This window comes from Mycteria americana, chromosome 9, assembly GCF_035582795.1.
Source record: "Mycteria americana isolate JAX WOST 10 ecotype Jacksonville Zoo and Gardens chromosome 9, USCA_MyAme_1.0, whole genome shotgun sequence".
In the NCBI taxonomy this organism is placed as follows: Eukaryota; Metazoa; Chordata; class Aves; order Ciconiiformes; family Ciconiidae; genus Mycteria; species Mycteria americana.
The window spans coordinates 39,395,038-39,413,894 of record NC_134373.1 but is presented as its reverse complement, the minus strand read 5'-3'; the positions used below and the strand labels follow the sequence as shown (position 1 = coordinate 39,413,894).

At 38.6% G+C, this 18,857-nt stretch overlaps 1 protein-coding gene across 1 annotated transcript in view; it reads right to left on the bottom strand.

The window, feature by feature from the left end:
* Positions 1–5,049: 5,049 nt before the first annotated feature.
* Positions 5,050–18,857, bottom strand: part of KYNU (kynureninase) — a 54,554-nt gene continuing 40,746 nt past the window's right edge. The window contains exons 10-13 of the mRNA XM_075511918.1: positions 11,985–12,037; positions 10,390–10,475; positions 6,791–7,021; positions 5,050–5,250 (exon numbers count right to left, since the gene is read on the bottom strand). Coding sequence (XP_075368033.1) covers positions 5,098–5,250; positions 6,791–7,021; positions 10,390–10,475; positions 11,985–12,037 — 523 coding nt within the window. The 3' untranslated portion in view covers positions 5,050–5,097. The remainder of the gene's footprint in view (positions 5,251–6,790; positions 7,022–10,389; positions 10,476–11,984; positions 12,038–18,857) is intronic.

The following is an 18,857-nucleotide window of genomic DNA, read 5'->3' as shown; positions in this document are numbered from 1 at the left end:
TGCTGCAATCTATATGGGTATCTACGCAATCTATACTCCACTGGGCGGGTGGCATCCCAAAGGCATAATTCCTTTCAAGCTGCAGTGGTATCTCTAGTGCTCAGATGCTTTCTTTCATTCAGAAGGTGCTTCGTTATGAAGAAAGAATTGGAAAAGTTTTTATATATATATCTTCATATTTACACCTGGCACAGTGATGATAAGACTGCCATTTGCTTTTATTTCAAGCGGAGGGTTTTCAGTGCTGCTTGCCCCCATGCTTATTTCAGAAGCCTGTATAAATCTTGCCCTGCATGGGAATCATTTTGAATGTACTAAATAATGATTTTTCTATGTCTCTCCCACTTTGATGTAGCCTCCTAGGAGAAAAACTATCCTGGATATACGACTTGGTCATGTTTTAACAATTTGATGATCTCTTCAAAATCCTGCAATAAACGTAAGTTAAAAAAAAAAGAACTTCTGCACTTAGCTCAGTTGATAAGAGGCCCTGTCCTCCACAAATTATAATGTAGCAACTTTTTGAACATATACTTTAAATTCACAATTCGTTTCTTATTTTTAAAGCTATTTTTTATCATTTGATTAATTGCTTAAAACTGTACACAAAGATAAAGGGAACTTTGAAATTCATACCTTGGAGTATTAACATGTACTCAGGACTAGATGTAAATGTCAGAGAGAAAAAAGATCTAATGAACTCTTTATTGGTGAAATACTGTATAGCAGCTGCCTAGAATTTTAAATGGTTTGTAGCTAGCTCCAAAGCAAAATAACTACAAAGTTTACTTACAGCATGGACTCTCATTCAGCATTTCTAATGTCTTCTTCCAGGGTAGATGGAAGCCATTTGTTTTGCTAGAAGTTGCAGCTACTTCATTTTGTTGAAGTTTAGCGGATCCTCTTAATGTTAGCAAAATGTCCAGAAAAAAAAGAAAAAAAGAAAAAAAAAGCGCAACCACAGAAGTATTTTTCTGCCTAGAAACTTACACGACCATAGGTTTTCCTTTTCCCTGGTGTCTTCTCTGCCATAATAATGGCTTCAGGATTTAAATCCTTTGCTGCTATTGTGACTTCAAAGCCTTAAAACTACAATTGAATGAAGTAGTTCATCTGTCATTATTCAAATGTGAAGCAATTATGATGAAATAAAGATAGAATTCCATTGAGAAATACCCCAGTCAATTCTCACTTATATTTAACTAGAAACATAAAATGATGCTTAGAAGAGTAAGTTTAGGTAATAAAAACTTGGAATACAAAAAGTATGAATTACTGATCTATAACTTACTCATTTCTGAATAAGCTTTCTAAATATATTTCACAAATACTGACAAAAGTTTAAGCTTACTATGCAAAACTGTCTCTCGGCTGGTTGTAAAGAGTGACTAGTTTTTCAGAAACATATTTTCATCAGCTTGGGTGCCCAGAGGTTCAGATGGGAACCTGCTGAGATTTTTAAGGGTCTCCGAGCAGGTCAGCTCCCTCTGGAACACGTTAGATCATGACATGTTAATTGCATCTGGAACGAGTGGGTCTTATAAGTGAATATATGAAATAACACGCCTACCTTGGGCATGTCTTCATTATATTGCTGTCACTGCTTTGATGTTTATGCATCCTGTAAAGCCCCTCTGCAGATTTAGCCCTAGATGCTCATTTTCACCTTTCTGAACACAACCAAGGCCCATCCCCGCCCCTGGGGCCAGAATGTCACGGGGAATTCCCACCTGTACCCAGTTGTATTTGGGAACATGACCATAACATAATGTTACACAGGTTAAAAAGTTAATTGTTTTGTTTTATTCTCTTCCATCCTTTCTTTCTCCTTTCATCTTTCTTGCTCGATCTACCCATATATAATACTCTGCTGATAAAATGAACACAAGGTGGATTCTGCAGTAGTCACACCAAGGGCTCCCAACGTTTGCATCTTAAGCTCTTCAAATGGGTCATGTCCTTCCCTTTCTCAATGATGCAACAAGTTCAGATGAGAAAATAGCTATATGTCATACCTGTTTCTTCACTCATAGTGTACTGGGTTTTTGGAAAACAAAAACATCCTTTTCTGCTTATGAAAGAGGGCTTGCCTTCTCTTTAGTCTTCCCATGGCAAAACACGGTAAAAAAATGCACAAATGGATCCTATAGTGTTTTTCCCCTCATGTTTTCAACAGTTGCAGTGAGTTTAAGGGATCTGTAAAGTATTGACTTGTGTAGTGCTGAGAAAGATCACCTACAACGAGGGATCTCCATATTCACATTTATCTTCCTTCATTTTATAGGCATTTTATCACTCTACCTGGGTATCAATTTCCTGTCATTGACAGTTACTCATGTCTTGCAGTTTAATTTAAAAAATGTAATTTCTTCAGACAATCCAAGAACTAAATGTTATCACCATTAGAAAGCAATAATACTTACTACTGAATTTTAAATCAGAGATGTAACTAGCAAGAAGCATTCGGGATATATACAATTAATTATTTCACACATAATTATTCCTGATATTACTCTAACTGTGATAACTTAGAGCATTTGAAAAAGCAGACTGTAGTGTGGGTTTGGGTTTTTTTGCATAGAAGCGCTTTCACTTGATATTCTCTCGCTAAATAATATGTAAAATACTGACACCTAATGTTAACTTTCAGTATTATTCATTTTGCAAAACTTTTACTACAAGTAAAGAAAGACCATGTGAAACTGGTGTTTATGCTGCAATTTTGTTTTGGTAAAATGCAATATAGCCTTCCCTCATTTTTTGGAAATAATTTTCTGAATTTATGTATATGCCTATAAAAGCAAGGAGCTTTCATGTTTATCTTCACAGCTCATAGGTAAAAAAGAGAAATTCAGAACAGTTGAAATAAGTGAGTTTTGATGCACTGAATTTAATCAAATCCATCAAATGGAACACAAATGCTTATTTATAAAGTCAATATTTGTGCTTGTAGCCTGAAGTGTTGCTAAAAGGCAAAATACTATTAAACATTTATTAATAATCTGTTATCTTTCATAGCCTGGAATGTATAGATTCAGTGAGTACTTTACCTACCCTTGGTTCACTTTCCTCAGAGACACAAGGAATTGTTTTCACAATTCATTAATTGAATGCAGATACCAAACTGCAACCTCAAAATTCACCATTTATCTCCCTGTAACTTCCAAGACAGATAGTCCAAACCTGATGTCTAAGTGCTATTTAGAAAGAGATTTTGAGGTTCTTACTATTCCTGAGTTTGTCGCACAGCCAAGGTCCAGCTGATATCCAAATAAGGTATATTATACTATGACCTAGTGTCATATCTGGATTTATATTAAGCTTGCCTAACTTTATAGGGAAGACATAAGTGACTGTTAGTCAGAGCTGTACAGCAGCACAAGTGCTTCAAAGGCACTGGCAGTGAACTAAATCCCTTTTCAACACTGTGGACCATCACAGTTTTATATTCAGTGCTTTTTTCATCAACAGTCACTTTATGGAAAATGGTCCTTTTCTAAGATCGTGTCACTTGACAGATGAAAGTAGCTGTCCTGCAGATGCAAGTATAAAAATAAAGCCACAGCCACTGAAATACAGATACCTGGTCTGCAATACAATGATCCAGTCTCAGCTGAATTAAAGAGCGATGACGTCAATGTAATCAAAACCTCTTGAGCGAGCCAGAGCTTTCCAACTGATTAAGACTCCTGTGCTATTCTTTATAACAATATTCTAGTTTAAGAAGCTGTTCTTGTTCTTCACAGGTGCTAAAAATACCAGCAAATGCTTTCTTTGCAGTTCTTTCAGCTTTCCCCTACACATTACAATGAATGAAATAGGTATTACTGCAGCAGGAATTTTAAAACTACCTATTTTGGGGGAATTTTAGAGCACACGTAGACACTGCGAAGTCCCTTGGGTTCCCCTGTGCAGCAGGAGATGCTCAAAGACTGTGGAAATTCCAACCAGCAGAAATGCCCTTGAGCCAAAATGGAGTAGTCCTCACTTCTTCCCTGAAATCCTCCCTCACCCTTGAAGTGGAATAAAAAGAGCAATCAAAAGTAATTTTCTAAGTGTTTCATACAAAAAATCAGACACATTGAGCATCATCAGAGAGAAAGTTTTAGTCGGTTCTTGAAAAAGGGTATGTGCTGAATAGCTACAGACTTAGGAGCTTAGTTGCCATTTATGCCAAGGTGTTATTTACGTCTTAAAACAACTGCAGGTGAAGTGTTGGTTAAACGTAAGCAGTCTTTCTTCATTGCTTTTAGCTGTCTAGTGCAAATCTCTATAAAAATTTGGGCAACACTGTAAGTTAACAATGAGATATTTTGCTGCTGCTTAAATAGTTCAGAGTTCATTTTGCCTAATCTGAAATAAGCCTTGTTAAAACCACAGTAAGTGCTCACACAGCCCTTCACACTGCCTTACACGAATTTAAAATTGTTCTCAGCTTTCTCAAGCATATCATCTCCAAGATGACTACCTAGAAAGACAGAGAGTAAATGTTTTGTTTTAGCAAACTGTATCACACCAAAGAAGGTATCTGCAATGTCAATTCATTCTTCAATTAAATTATTAATTAAAGTAGATTTTAAAAATGTTGGGCCCTTTGAAAAATCCAGTATGCAGCAGTTAACAGTTTTTAAACAACTAATTGTTCAACTTTTACTTTTCAAGTATACCATGTACTTTAAATAGAAATGATAAATTAAAAATGTAAATTGGACTGTATCTTTTAACTGTTGGTGATTTGTCTATTTTCCACTTTTTATTATGCATCATTTTTATAATAAAGAAGGGATTTTTTTTCATTCCTGTTCTAGTTGATAGCAATTCTTCCATGCTTCTCAAAGCTAATGTAATAAAACTACATAAAATGTTTAAGAAAAGCCCCATTAAAATATACAAAGCATACTAATTCATGAAGTCAAAGTCAAAGCAGAGTGGAAATACGAGCTTTAATAAAACTATGTCTGTTGTAAATAACTATTCAAGCACAGTCATTTTTTTGCAAATTGCATGGGATATAGCTCAGTCTACTCGAAGCAAAGAATCGCTCAGCAGGATAAATGCATCTTAGTCAGAAATAGATTAAAAGATACAGCTGAGCCATCAATAAGAACCAGATAGCGCAGTATTGTTTGCTGTTTGTTTTGAAGATGTAATTGCAGATCCCAGTATTTCAAGAAATCGGTGCACATCACGGAAAGAATTGTAGAGAGGAACTGGGGCAACGCGAAGAGCATTTGGTTCTCGCATGTCACACTGCAAAACAGAAAGGGAACGCTTAGCAAATTCAGGTCACTTCATATTTATCTGTCAGACTATATTTTTAAATGTCATCCTTGCCTTCAAGGAAGAATGACTGGACTGACAAGGAGACACACGTAAAATCTTTGGGACCCCCAAGAAACTACTGTGAGGAGCATTATTGTGAAGAACGTAGCAAGAAGAGTGGTGTGTTGCCTAAACAAGGACGCAAGGCTCAGGACGGGCAGGACTCTAGCAGTGCCACTGAGGGGCTCCAAACCAGTTACGTAGCCCCATAATTCACCTTAGCGTCTATAGCAACCCATAGTTGAAGAGGCACACAGGTGACAAAAAAGCCACCACAAAACAGAAACGTGCCAGTATTATAGTGTCTTGTACTGCAGGTACAGGTAATGTCGCAGGGCTTGCAGTATTTTTCTTCGCCACCTCCATGAATTTGAACGTTTTGCTGAATAGAATAATCTCTCATGTTTGAAGCGTATTACTGCATCGCAAAGACAAGCCAACAGTGTAAGGCCCCATGCCCTCTTAAAAGCAGCAGTTCCTGGAATTCCCTGGCAGCACCAAAACAGCAGCATACTTGGCCTAGAAGAGTGGCCCTTTGGGGAACACAAGTCACCAGCAGAAGTAAAACTCATCTATATCATTTATATGGCATTACGCTATCAGCTTCACCTCCCAGCACTTCTAAATCACCAAATGTATAGCCTTAAATTTAGCTTTTATTCTTTTTGAGCAGTGCTCACCGGTAACCGTGCCATTACATGCACTGCCATTCAGCGGCCTCTTTTTCTGAGTGCTAAAACACACGTCTAAGGGAATGATAGCTTTTTAATTTCTCCACCTCGATGCCTCGCAAAGAGCAAGGGTTTGGCCATTTGCAGATCAGGAAAGGGACCTGTGAAGGTCCAGAGCTCCTTGCCATCGTCGGGTGTAGGTGTGCGAGTTGTGGCGTTGAGGCTGGTGAGCACCCCTTGAGCTCTGCTAACTGCCAGCACCCCGGGGTGGCACAGCCCTCCTCTTTGTGGCCTCTGGCCTCATGCCTGCACCCACGGCAGGGGACCTGGACAAGCCCACTGAACAGGAGAGGCCTGTGCAGGCAGTCCACTGCACTGGCCACCTCTGACATACTCGTGTTTGTGTTTTTCTGGTGATGTGGTGTTTTTTTCTTTTTTTTCCCTCCTATCTTTCCTGTTCAGACCACCAGCTTCAGATCTGTAATGCCTCCCACATCGTAAGGCACCCATAAAGCAGCTCTAACCTCAGTAGTGACTCCTGGGTGCTTCTCGCAGAACTACTGGAAATAAATCAATAGAGAAAGGACAATATACAGACTGACAAATAATTTATAAAACAACTGTACTTATTTGATTATTTACACAACTCAAGACCGAAGATGCTACGTAGGCAATTATCATTCCCAATCTTTTTTGGCCTTATACAAGACTATATTTGAATAAAAGCAAAATTACTACTTTGGTATGCTATAGGTTCACAAGACAGTGTGTAAGAAGATGAATTTTGATTTACTCACAGCTACTCCTCTCTTCTCCAGCTCTTTAAACACAGTTTTGATTGGAAGGGAAAAAGATAGCGTGAGTTGGCATCCTCTTTCCTCAATCTGAGATGGCGTGATTATTTTTACAAAGGGCTTCTCTGGATTTTTTTTATCCTCATTGTAGTAATGCTTTATCAGGTATTCCAAGTAACCAGTGAGTAGAACAGATTTCCTTCTCAATGCTTTCATTGTAGTTTGACCAAAAACCTATAACGATTTTAAATCATTAGAATGATAATGCGCTGCTACAGAAAATAAAAAGGAAGTAAAGAAGACTAAGGCTACTTCTGGGCTTTTTAATAACTTAAATTGTTTTGGTAATACAGGGACCAAACTCTGTCATTCTTACTTTGCTAGGTAGCAGATTTCTCTATACGTATTACCATTGGAATCAAGTGGTAAAATCAGATAGACGTTATAGATAATGTCTGTAGATAAGGAAAGACATTTCCGTCTACTGTGACGGTTTTACACACATCCATATCTGCATAAATGAATTTGCACACAAAAACAGTTTGCTAAGACAGCATTCTTTTGCATATCTGAACAGGATCCATACCTTTTCTATACATTCACCAGGACTGCATGAAACTCAAAATCACATACAAGTTTTAATTTGTATGTGGCTCAAGCAGCAAAAGCCAAGGGTCAAGACTGAAACATCCTGACTGATCTACAAACTGTTAGCTCTGAAAACAGAAAATTTGTACTAACATACTGACTTTAACATTTTAAGTCCTATACAGGCTCTGTCTCTGCTAGTCCACAAGAAGAAAAAATATTTGCTTGATTCTGGTTTAATAGCTCTATGCTCTTACACAGCTACAAGGACTGGTGAGCTGCAGAAACTCAAAACATCACGAGGCACGCAACAGTGACTGCTTAAAAATGGCTGTAATACTTTGCCACACAAACAAGAAGAAACAATGTGGCAGAAGAGTTTGGGAGCAGGAGAAGGTGCGACAGCTTCTGCTTGTGCTCTGGAGAGGCTCCGTTACAGGGAACCACAGAAAATGTGACCCCAGAAACAATTCACCCCTGCCTTTCTCAAAACCCCCGTTTTCTTCTTCCCATGCAAGTAGGTTCATGGAAAGATGACCCGATAGTCACGTGAAATCAGATTCTGGCACATAAATGCCATATAGCTGCTCATGGACAATTATGCCTCCAGTGACTGCAGCCACAAAATCAGAGGCAAGGCAGAGGTCCTGTATGAAACTCCGTAATCTTCACTCTCAAGAAATCACTGCTCCACATGGAAGGAGTAACACTTTTAAGATTACTTATATCATAACCTGGAACAGTGTATAAAGAGGTAACTGAGAAATCCAATTCAAAATATAAGGTCTGGTTTCCAGCAGCATCTGGAAATCACTCTTTTGTAGAACATCCCAAGTCTTACGCCGTGATGCTAGCACATCCACTAGATGCTGCACAAAACCAAAAGCCCCTACATCTGTTTTCTGTGAAACAAAATATGGCTGCTGTAAGACAGGCTTTGCACGGAGACAGTGCAGTCACGGAAATGAATGTGACAGGAACCAGAGCCGTCAGCAGTCGGTACTTGCACAGGTCAACAAAAATCTAGAGGTGCTTCCCTCACCACACCGGCAAGCAGAGTGTACGCAGGGCTATTCAGCACGTTACTGGAGGTAAAATGGAGACCTGCCTCCTATTCCTCTGGGCTTTGCAGCAGTACGAGGGATGGATCTCCTTAGGCTGCACGCAAAAATCTGTTTGCTCAGGCTTTGTGCAAGGAATATTTGGCATCCTGGGTGAAATTTTTTGAAAAAGATCTTTTCAATGTGGCTGTAGAGCGCTCCCCTTTTTTCCATAAAAGGGAGCAGCTACTGCCATAACAGTCACTTTAAGCATTATTGAGGAATAACATCCATTAACACTTGCAGTTTTCATTGTTTCCATTGGAAACACTGCCTTCTGCTTAATGTGTCCCAGTGAAGGTGGCATGCAATTTCACTAGCCATCTCTTGCCAGACATGAAAACTATTTTGTTTCCCACTGTATTAGAGCAATTAGCACTGGGAAATCCTGGCTGTGCCAAAAGGTAATGCAGGCACGGAAAGGGGAGGCGATGGAAACTGCTCAGCCCTCATTGTTTGAGGCTCCCCGCAGTGGGCTAAATGACATCAACCCACACACACTGGAGCACTGACAATCTGGGTCATAGCAGAATAGCTTTCAGCTTATCTCGAAGGTCACATAAAGTTTAAAAAAATATATTGGATGTTTAAGGACTAACAAAATAAATTGTCAGGCAGAACAAGAAGCATCGCTGTGCCCTTTGCAGTCCTTCAGCATTGCATGTAAGCTGGAGAGAGCACAACTGGCAATTTTCTGACTTTGTTTGCTTAAGACACTGTTTTTTCAGTAAATAAAGAAGGGGGACATACAGAGTATGGACATTGCTCTTTGTTCCAGCATCAGCTTTGCCATGACACTAGCATTAACGGAACACTAGCAGAAATAAATTTCTCCCATTTATGCTGATGGCAAAACCTTGCTACCCAAGACAGGCTTGAAAAGTAGCTTAGGAAAAATTTTAATGTAGTAGCATATGTAGCATATAGTAGGGAAATCTATGCAAAAACATCCTGTTCAGCCGCAAAGACCTAGAGTCCTGCATTTCGGGGGTGAACCATCCATGAGAGATGCTTCTACGTCTCGATATGAAACACAGTGCGATAAAAAGTGTTTTGAGGACAGCTGCATGCCTTCAGACAGGGCCGAATTGTGCTCTCCAAGGTGGACCAGAGGGCTTTCAGCACATGGGTCACCCCTTCTTAGCCAGGAAGGGATTAGCTCTGCATGGCAGGACTGCCCTTTCCACAGCCACCATCTCAGGGATTCGTACAGAGATGGGTCAGAGATGGGGCTCTGCTCCTTTGGCCACAAAAAACCTAATGAAGAGATGAAACAAAACCCATTCTGGAGCTATACCCCATTCATGAATTCCCCTTTTAGGAAGAATTCACAGATGGCTTCTGTCTTTTCTGCTGGTAATAAAAGGGACTACAGCAGGGGATAGGTTCCTTGACCCGCTCTTTCAATTTAGGCTCCAGGACAGCAAGTGGCCACATCCATTTTCTTTGGTAAAGGAGCTAAGTCTGTTTTGCCCAGGGAAATATATGCAGAAGCAACCCTGGATGCGACTGTTTAAAGTGACATGATTCCTTCCTAGGAAGATCTCTAACGGCATCCTTTGCACGAGCTGCTCTGAGGCAAGCCCTGAATATCTCTATGGGAAAAGCTGCTGTTTGTACTGAGCCCTTAAAAGCCAGGACAAACACAGTGCTAGCGGTCAAGCTTGGAGGTGCAAACCTAAGTATACTGGGCCCAACAGCAAAGTTTGTGAGAACAGTGAAGGGATGAGTATATTTATTAAAGGCCTTGGTCTCTCAGGGTTGTGGGTTATTTTGTTTGTTTTTCATTCCACCCTCCCTTCACTTTTTAGCTATTCTGCAAATTTTTTTAAGGGAGACAGCAATAACACACGTAACATTCATTTAACGTTTTTATACTCTTAAATTCAGGCTCAAAGTAAAGCAATTACTTACCTCTAAACTAGCTTGCAGAGCACAGACCAGTAAAATTGGAGGATTCGATAACCGAAATCCATTAATTCCTTCACTTAGTTGTAATTCTGGAAAATGAATAACTTATATTAGTGTTTTTGATTTCTTCCTTTTAACGGATTGGACCTTATCTTGAAGTCCGTCCTTACGCAATAAAATATTTCACTAATGTGGCCTGTAGGAATCAGTCATTAAAAGGAAATAGTAATCTATTCACCGCTAATACTTTTAACTTTGAGAGAAGCCCAATTTTATCCAGCGGAAGACTTCATTAGTGGCTTCATGGGAACTAGAGAACTGCAATTAATTTAAATGGTGTGTGTTAAAACCACCTTTACACTTGAATCTCTTTTAACGCTGGCACAAAACAGAGAAATTCCAAGTCAGCAGAGGCATGCTTGTCCGGAGCCGTGATGCTGCCACGAGCAGGGAATCATGTTCCTTAACTTTATTAAACTGACGAGACACATGGGAGACTGCATACGCAGCTAAGTGTAGCTTCAGGCCACGTAGGGCAGTTGCATAGACTTTAGGCTGTGAAATTTCACAAAATCTATTTAATAAATCTATAAAGCCTCGCTGTAAGTTCTGTGTCACCGTTTATATTTCATGCTCCAGCACCAGAGCAAGAGGATGCTGCAGAGGAAACGCTTGTCACGCACAGCAGACTGGCTAATTTTATAATGATCATTGCCCAACTTCTCCCCTATAAACTGCCCATGGAAATGAATAAACAACGTTTTTCTTCTTCTAACAGTATTTCAAGGCAATTTGTGTCTCCTGCTGGCTTTCCATAGTTCCACTCTCTTACATTTGGTCAGAAAACAAAGAGCAGACTGAGGCTATTAGAGAGGTGTTCTCCAGCCAAAGTCACATAAATAGGCGCTGCCACAGAAAATTAAAAATATATTAAAAACAAAACAACCAATCAAGCCAAAAAGCTCCTTTCTCCTCCTGATCCCTCAGGATATTCTCTCTGCCATACTTTAAAATGGAGCTGAACAGTCTAGCTGTCAGGTTTGGAAAGGAGTCCTCATTTCATATTGGGACAATAAATACTCAGCTATTTCAGAGCAGGTTCGGTTTTGTCTTATAAGCCATCCTTTGCTAGTGCAAGGGATTTGGAGATGCTGAAACATTAGTGGTATTTCATGACTTATGTCAGGTTGCCTTACCTTTATTTATGTAATTTCTCATTAATTCCAGTGGAACTAATCCTAAAGTAAGATATTAGCCAAGTGAATGATAGCAGATCCTCGCTCCTCAGAGACTTATGTGTTTAATTCATTGAGACTTTGAAAGTTTCATCCATATTCTATATCTGCATTTTGAAGGTATTTCAGCAAAATGCCTAGACGCAGACAGTCAGACCCATATGCCCAGAGACCAAATTTATTCCCACATTTATTTTGTTAACTCCATTGCATTACATATTCGGGATGAGTTTAGCTTAATACCTTTAACATAAGTGAGGAAATGCAAAGTTCTATCCTTTCTACTCAAACTACCATAAAAGTGAAGCTGGTTATATATAAATACATCAAATAAGGTAAAATCGAAAGTGTAAAAGTACATACTGTTTTCCATGAGGAACCGTGTTTTGAAGTCATGACCCCACCAGCCAATTAGCCTAAGATTTGTAAAGAAGGTAAATTAATAGCAATCTTGGTATAATACCTTTTAATTTAGATTTGAGAGTTAAGAAATACATAAGTAAGATTAAGAAATATACGTATTTCTAATAATACATTGTATTTCTAACAATGACATAAAAATGCAATAAATTCTATAAATAGCTAGCACTAAAAACTTAATATTACTATTTGGGAATTTATCTTTAACCACTAATGATAAAATGTACCACATCTTTCAATTAACTATTGCTTTCTAACAGTATCCTTTTTGTCCGAATTAGTTTCACAAAATGAAAAATAGAACAGAAATATTTCCACTGTTTTGTTCCAAGGCATTAAATTCAACCTCCCCCCTTAAACTTAGTTTAATGACTACTGAAAGCTAAAATGTATTATAAAATCTGACTTAGTTTCACCCAGAAAAGGAGTTAGTTATGGACAGCAGACAGACAACAGGACCTCAGAAGAAGGATTGTGCAAGCATTGCCTTTTCCTTACTGTGAGACACCAATGTGAATTCTGAGTAAACTTTTCTTCTCTTGAATTAATTATTCAAAAAACGTTCTTTACAATAAAAACCAAACCAGCTTAATCCAAAAATCATTTTTTAAAGATCACGTCCAGAAAAAAAAAAATTAAAGATCAATTACTTTGAAAATCATTTATCCAAACTTGTACATTAAGATGACACTACATTATTAACTCATATTTGCTGAAAAATATGCTCAAGGACATAGCTATAAACAGTTTTCCACAGCAGCTGGACGCACTGCATCACCTAGTGCCCAAGGCACTGCAGATAAAGTCAATATTGCAAAATCAAAGAGTCGCTCCCCACCTCCCTTGGGTTCTCTACTTCTTAACTCAGTACATGGTAATATCGGTGACTACTAATGTCAGTACTACTTGAAATTTCCCATATAGCAATGCTATTGCAATATTAGGAAGCCACCACCACGGACTCCTTCCTGACCTTCTGAGATCTCCAGGACTAGACATATTGGACACCATTTGCCCCAAGGCTTTGCTCAGTTGTCTCTATGCCAGGGAGCAGAGCTGTTAGGAGTGAAGCCTGGCAAGTGTTCAAAATTTGTAGCAGTAAAAAAATCTATAAGTAAAACTCATGATAGATCAGCCTTCCTGGAAGTAAACAAGGAAAAAGAAAGTCATTGCCCCTCTCTAAAGCAGGAGCACTTCTTTGCAGTGTGCTTAAAAGAGCTTAGCTCTGCAGAATTAAGGCCACGTTTGAGTTAAAAACTTGTTATACGAGTACTGCATAGTGTAAAATAAAATACTTCATATTTCTGTATAACAGCATAGGTTTTATGTTTACTTCTATGAAAGGCTCTGAGCTGCATCCAAACATAGTGTATACAGAAAAAGCATGCTTTTTTCTTTATTGCTGCATGATGTTTTTATTATTCTAAGACCCATGAAAATCAATAGTGCAATATACGTTCATTCCAAAGGAGATAGTACATTGGCAAAATAGATATACCCCAAATAAAGTATAATACAGCTTCTGCCCAAGTGAGTCAGTTACTGATGCTTTCATAAAAGATATTCCAGCTATTTAATATGAACTGTATAATATATATGTAGAACATTTTACTATAAACCCTGAATATTGTATGTTACTACAACATACTACTAATGTCAATAGCACACACGTTCCATGAATTCCAAAAGCTTTGAACAGAAAAAAAACCCATGGGAAATAAACCATTTGGATTATTACTTTGTAGCAAGGAGAAAACAATACTATGTTCTGTTTGGACCACATGCTAAAGTCAAAGACAAAATAAACATCAACCAGAATATTACCCAGATAAGAGCCTGCTGAAAAGCACTCTGGTTGCATTTTGAACACTCAAAACTTGCTAACTCTGAAGCTGGCTTAAAACCAGATCTCTGCTGCAGCACCACATTTGCAACTTGGAAACGGAAATTTCAGAACTTTTCCAAAATGACAGAATGAAGGATTTTTTTAAAGACAGTTTTAGCTGTCTTGCCCTTTCCTACCATAACTTTGACAATTTGCTTTTGCTTTTTTTTTTTTTTTTTCCTTTTTGGCTGTTCTAGAACTTCAGAGGTGTCACTACAGGATGTGCACTTTGAGGCAGCTCTGGTCCTACACTCTCATTGATCTAATGGTCCATATGGATGTCACATTATTTGACATTTAAGTTGACAGGCTTCAAAGTGTGGAAATTAACAAAATCTTTACAAATTAGCAATTTGCTGTTTACAATTTTCTGTGAAAATTTTGAAATGAAGGTTGCCACTGCTATGCCAAATTTCAACCTGTTATGAAGGGAAATAGCTAAGGTGTTAAACCCCAAACATAAGGCTTTATAAATGCTCGCTAAAAATAATAGGCAATAAAACTGCACATTAAGATACTGCAGTAAAATTTCTTATTAAAGAGTTGTTACTCTGCATGCAAAATGAGTATTTTGAAATGCAGTCACCATTTTGACTACTCCTGCTTCAAAAACAAAGACACCAAGATCTAAATTGATTTTGAATTCCAAACCATAATCTTTGAGAAATGCATAATGTGGAAGGCTCTGAAAAGCCTTACATGATGTGCTTATGTTTAAAAACACCTTAAACTTGTTAGTAACAGGGCTCTAGAGTGACATCCTTTCCATTGCAGATAAAACCCATTTTGTTGAAGTGTGTTGAAAATCAGCGTGTCTGCGGAGAAAAGGGTCTAATTTTGCAAGCGTTCCGCTAGAAACCTTTGAGAATAATGTTTTACTGGTCACCGCCATTTACATGTAAATGTATCCAAACTGAACGCTTGTCTTGTTTTAACACGGCACTAATCGAAATGGTTATCTATCCCAGTGACAGCCGGCTTGCGCTGCGTGCCTGGATGCATCCTGCTGCCAGTCCCAGGTACCCGCAGCCTCCCAAGGCTGCTCAGCAGACGTGCTCCTGGAGCACCTCTACGGCCAACCTCTCTCCATCCCCCAGCAAAAGCGTGCATGAAACCCATTGCGATCCTGCCAAAAAGGAGAGTAACTTAGTGCCAAATCGGCCGTGGGTTTTTCTGTGAGGTGTGCATGTTCTTACAAACCTACTTCTATAAGAAAATAACTTTTCAAATAGATAACGCATCGTTCTATTTTATGCCTCCAATAAAACCTGTGTCCTCATGGTTTGATAACGCTGCAACTTTCCCAGGGAATTCTGCAGCTTTCCAGTCTATGTACAAGGACTAGATTTTAAAAGCGCCACATAAAATCCAAAGCAAACTGTTACTTGCTCAGTTTCATGAAACAAATAGGCATATAATGAAATATTGCTGAAAGGTTTTCAAATTCCTTATTTTTACCCCAAAATGTTCTCTTATTTTACAAATGAATGAACAAAGATTTGGTGGGTTGGAAAATTACTCCAGAAAGAAACAGTATCCTCTCATTTAGTCATACTCTCTTTAAGTGCATTTACACCAGGGAACAATCCCTTCAATAAGTATTTTTATTTAGCTCCTTTTCCTCCTTCATATCTGTCTGTGTTAGACTGAAGCGCTGGTTGTTCATAACTTGAGTCATCGCGTTTGTAGTTGCATTAATGATGCAAGAGTGCGGGATATAATGATCATGATGTACGTGCAGTGTAAACATCAAAGAAGATCCAGTTAAAGAACACAGAAAAAATACAAAAAAAATCCTTTGACCTTTGCTTCGAAGTTACAGATGATCATGCTACTCATTTATAATTTACAGCCTGAAGCAACACAGGTCTCATATCCCTTCTTGGCAAGAAAAAAAAAAAAAAAGAAACTCTTGAATAGTGATACAGAAAACAGGGAAATACTATTAATATGGCCCAACTTTTACAATCCAGGGCAGCGTGCTGTAAGTATCCTGTCATTATATTGTGTGAGAAATCATTTTACATCCATGAGAAAGCATGTTGCAAAGCTACAACAGGAACGCCGTGTGAAATTAGTGATACTTTATATTACACTTGTCAGCTTCACTGGGCGTGCAACAGTGTCTTCTCTCTGTTACGAGGTCACGATGTTATTTAGAAATTTCATATTCATTACTGAGATTATGTCTATATTAGGAGCACATACCAGCAAAGTATGCTATGTTTATGAAACCATGGATTAAGCTAAACCATAAACAGGCAGTTTTGGGGTGGGCTGTGTCTGCAAATTAGCTGCTGTTGCTGCTGGGTGGCAGCTAAGCTCTTCACACATCGCTTTATTTTTGCAAAAACTTCTGGGTGTTGGCAAAGATTTGTTTGAGTTTTCATGCTACTGTTCTAGCTATGAGTAAGAATCAGCTCTGAGGAGTTAATGAGACGTCTTCCTGCTCCCAAGGTTTATTACACAGAACTGAGGCAGATATTATGGTATGTATGCAAAGGCAACCTCACACAGGAAAAGGAATGAAAGGGCCAACAATAATCATTAGGTTCAGTTTCTTGCAGTCCTATATGTCCATGACACAACCGGCTGGTTGAAGAGCGTATCCATAGCTTGCGTGGATCCACAGCCCTGTGCTTGTGTCTTATGACACCTTTAAGACCTATAACAGACACTCAAGAGGCACAGTACAGTGTGACACAGGCTGAGAGAACAGAGATTAACTGTGTCTCCAATATCACTCCATTAGCAGGAAAAGTGTAAAATAAGCAACCCATGAGGTCTTAGGAATTAGACTTCAAAAGAATACAGAAAGACTCGAGGCTGGAGCCAGCCTGAAGCTAGGAACAAACTACATGTGACCTCAGTCATGGCAATTTGACCATGTTTGAGCATCATCCTGCTGCCTAGGAGAACGTGGGGGTACCACACCACTAATGCCACATCCAGAATCCAGCTCTGCCCAGCTTTCATGTTTCAAAAGGCAGGTTAAAAAAAAAAAAAAAAAAAAGAAAATGGTACAGTCAGCTCCCAAAGACCAGAAGTATTCCTTAATATGCCTTACATCCATCTATGAATCTCCAGCTCAACCGAAAGTTTAGTTCCAGACCTTGAAGTACATTCCTCCAGTGTCTGGGCTCCACGTAGCACAATACAGATCGAAAAAGTAGCCAGGACTCAGGTCCTGAGCAGGAGCATCTCCTAGTGCTGCTGCACTCGGACAAAAGTCAGTCCCAGAAGCCAAACTCATACAAACAGTTGTATCACCCCCTCAAGGCCACCTTACTCTCACCTGGATTTACAAACAGCTCTCCACAAACTCTGAGCACAGACATGATCCCCGGACTCAATGGCTGGGGCACAGTCTTTGCATTCTACTCTGCATTAATTTTATTGTCATTTTCTAATTGCAATGTTTTAATATGTTTTAATTTCATTTTTATTACATTAATTTTACTGCAAGCACATAAGCATGATTGTGCTTCTATGGATTCCATGCCAAAATTCAGAATAAACAGCAAGAATGACCCCGCCCCTGTAAGAAAACAGAAAAAAACGTTCATTGCTTTACATAGCATATTTTTGGCTCACTGACTAGAGTTTGAGAAGGAGTTTCAATTTTCTCTGCTATCACAGACTTGTCTGATCGTGGATGAGTCATTTAGTCTTTCCATGCCTCAAGCCCTCATCTCTAGAAATGCTGCTCGGTACTGCCCTAACTCTCTGGTGAGCGGTGAGAATATATTTGTTAAAATGTTCTCTCATACTTAGTAACTCTCATACATACTTTCTCCATGTAAGAATGGAGAAAAAGATTTCCTTCGAGTATCTTATACGGGATTTTTTGAAATACAGATAGGGAAAGGGGATTTGACGGTAATGGCTGATGCCACTGTTTTCTTTTTTCCCCTCCTCTCAGCCTTTCCCCACATTATCCTGTCAGGCTCAAAAGTTGTTTCCAGTGTCAAGGTTTGTGTTGAGTTCAGAATTTAATATTTTTCTTGATCCATGTCACCTAACTGGCTCTTGCTTAATATTTCTATTAATTTATCTATTTATTATTCTATATCTATATATATATATTATATCTATATATATCTATCTATATATATCTATATCTATAATATATCTATATTATAGATATATAAATAATATCTATATATTATTTATATAAAAATCTATCTATTTAATATTTCTCTTGCTTAATTTCACACGGTGTTTTACAGCTGCGCTGAAACAAAACTGAAGCCCAAGTGGATGGACAATGTTATTCCACTGCAACTCCATCCTCTCCATACTGGGCAGCACAGCAAGGTCCTGCTCTGACCCAGGGCTCCCCTGCTGACAGCTCGCTGGAAGGGAGAAAAAGAATTCAAACAATATTTGGTGTGGTGATGAGGGGTCTGTTCAAACAAAACAAAGAATAATTGAAAAGCGACTCCCAGTTTCATCACCGAAATGCAGAATTCAAAATGTTTTAACCCTCACATATAGGTGAAATTCTTCATATACTATGAAGCTGTCAGTTATGGGGTGTACTTCATACTAGTATATATATATGGGCTAGGATTTGGATGGGGGATTAAGGCAGTTAAGAGCTAGCCCGTTAGACACTAGCAATATTTGGAAACCTGACTCTCACTATCTCCTTCAGAAAACCTTGCCAAGATTGCCAGAAGCTATATTTAAAGCCTCTTTTTTTTTTTTTCCTCCCTTATCTATTTAGATATCCTTTATCCCAAATGGTAAGATTGGATTTCTTTCATTATTCTCTTCTGTGCAATGTCTGTTGTTAATTTTAAGTAGGATCTGTTGTTAGAATTTGAAAAGCTTTTGAAGCCCAGGTAATTATTAGCCTCAGATTTCTGTAGTTTTGGACTTGCACATACTCTGATGCTTTCCTTACCCTTTTCAACTCATTACAAATG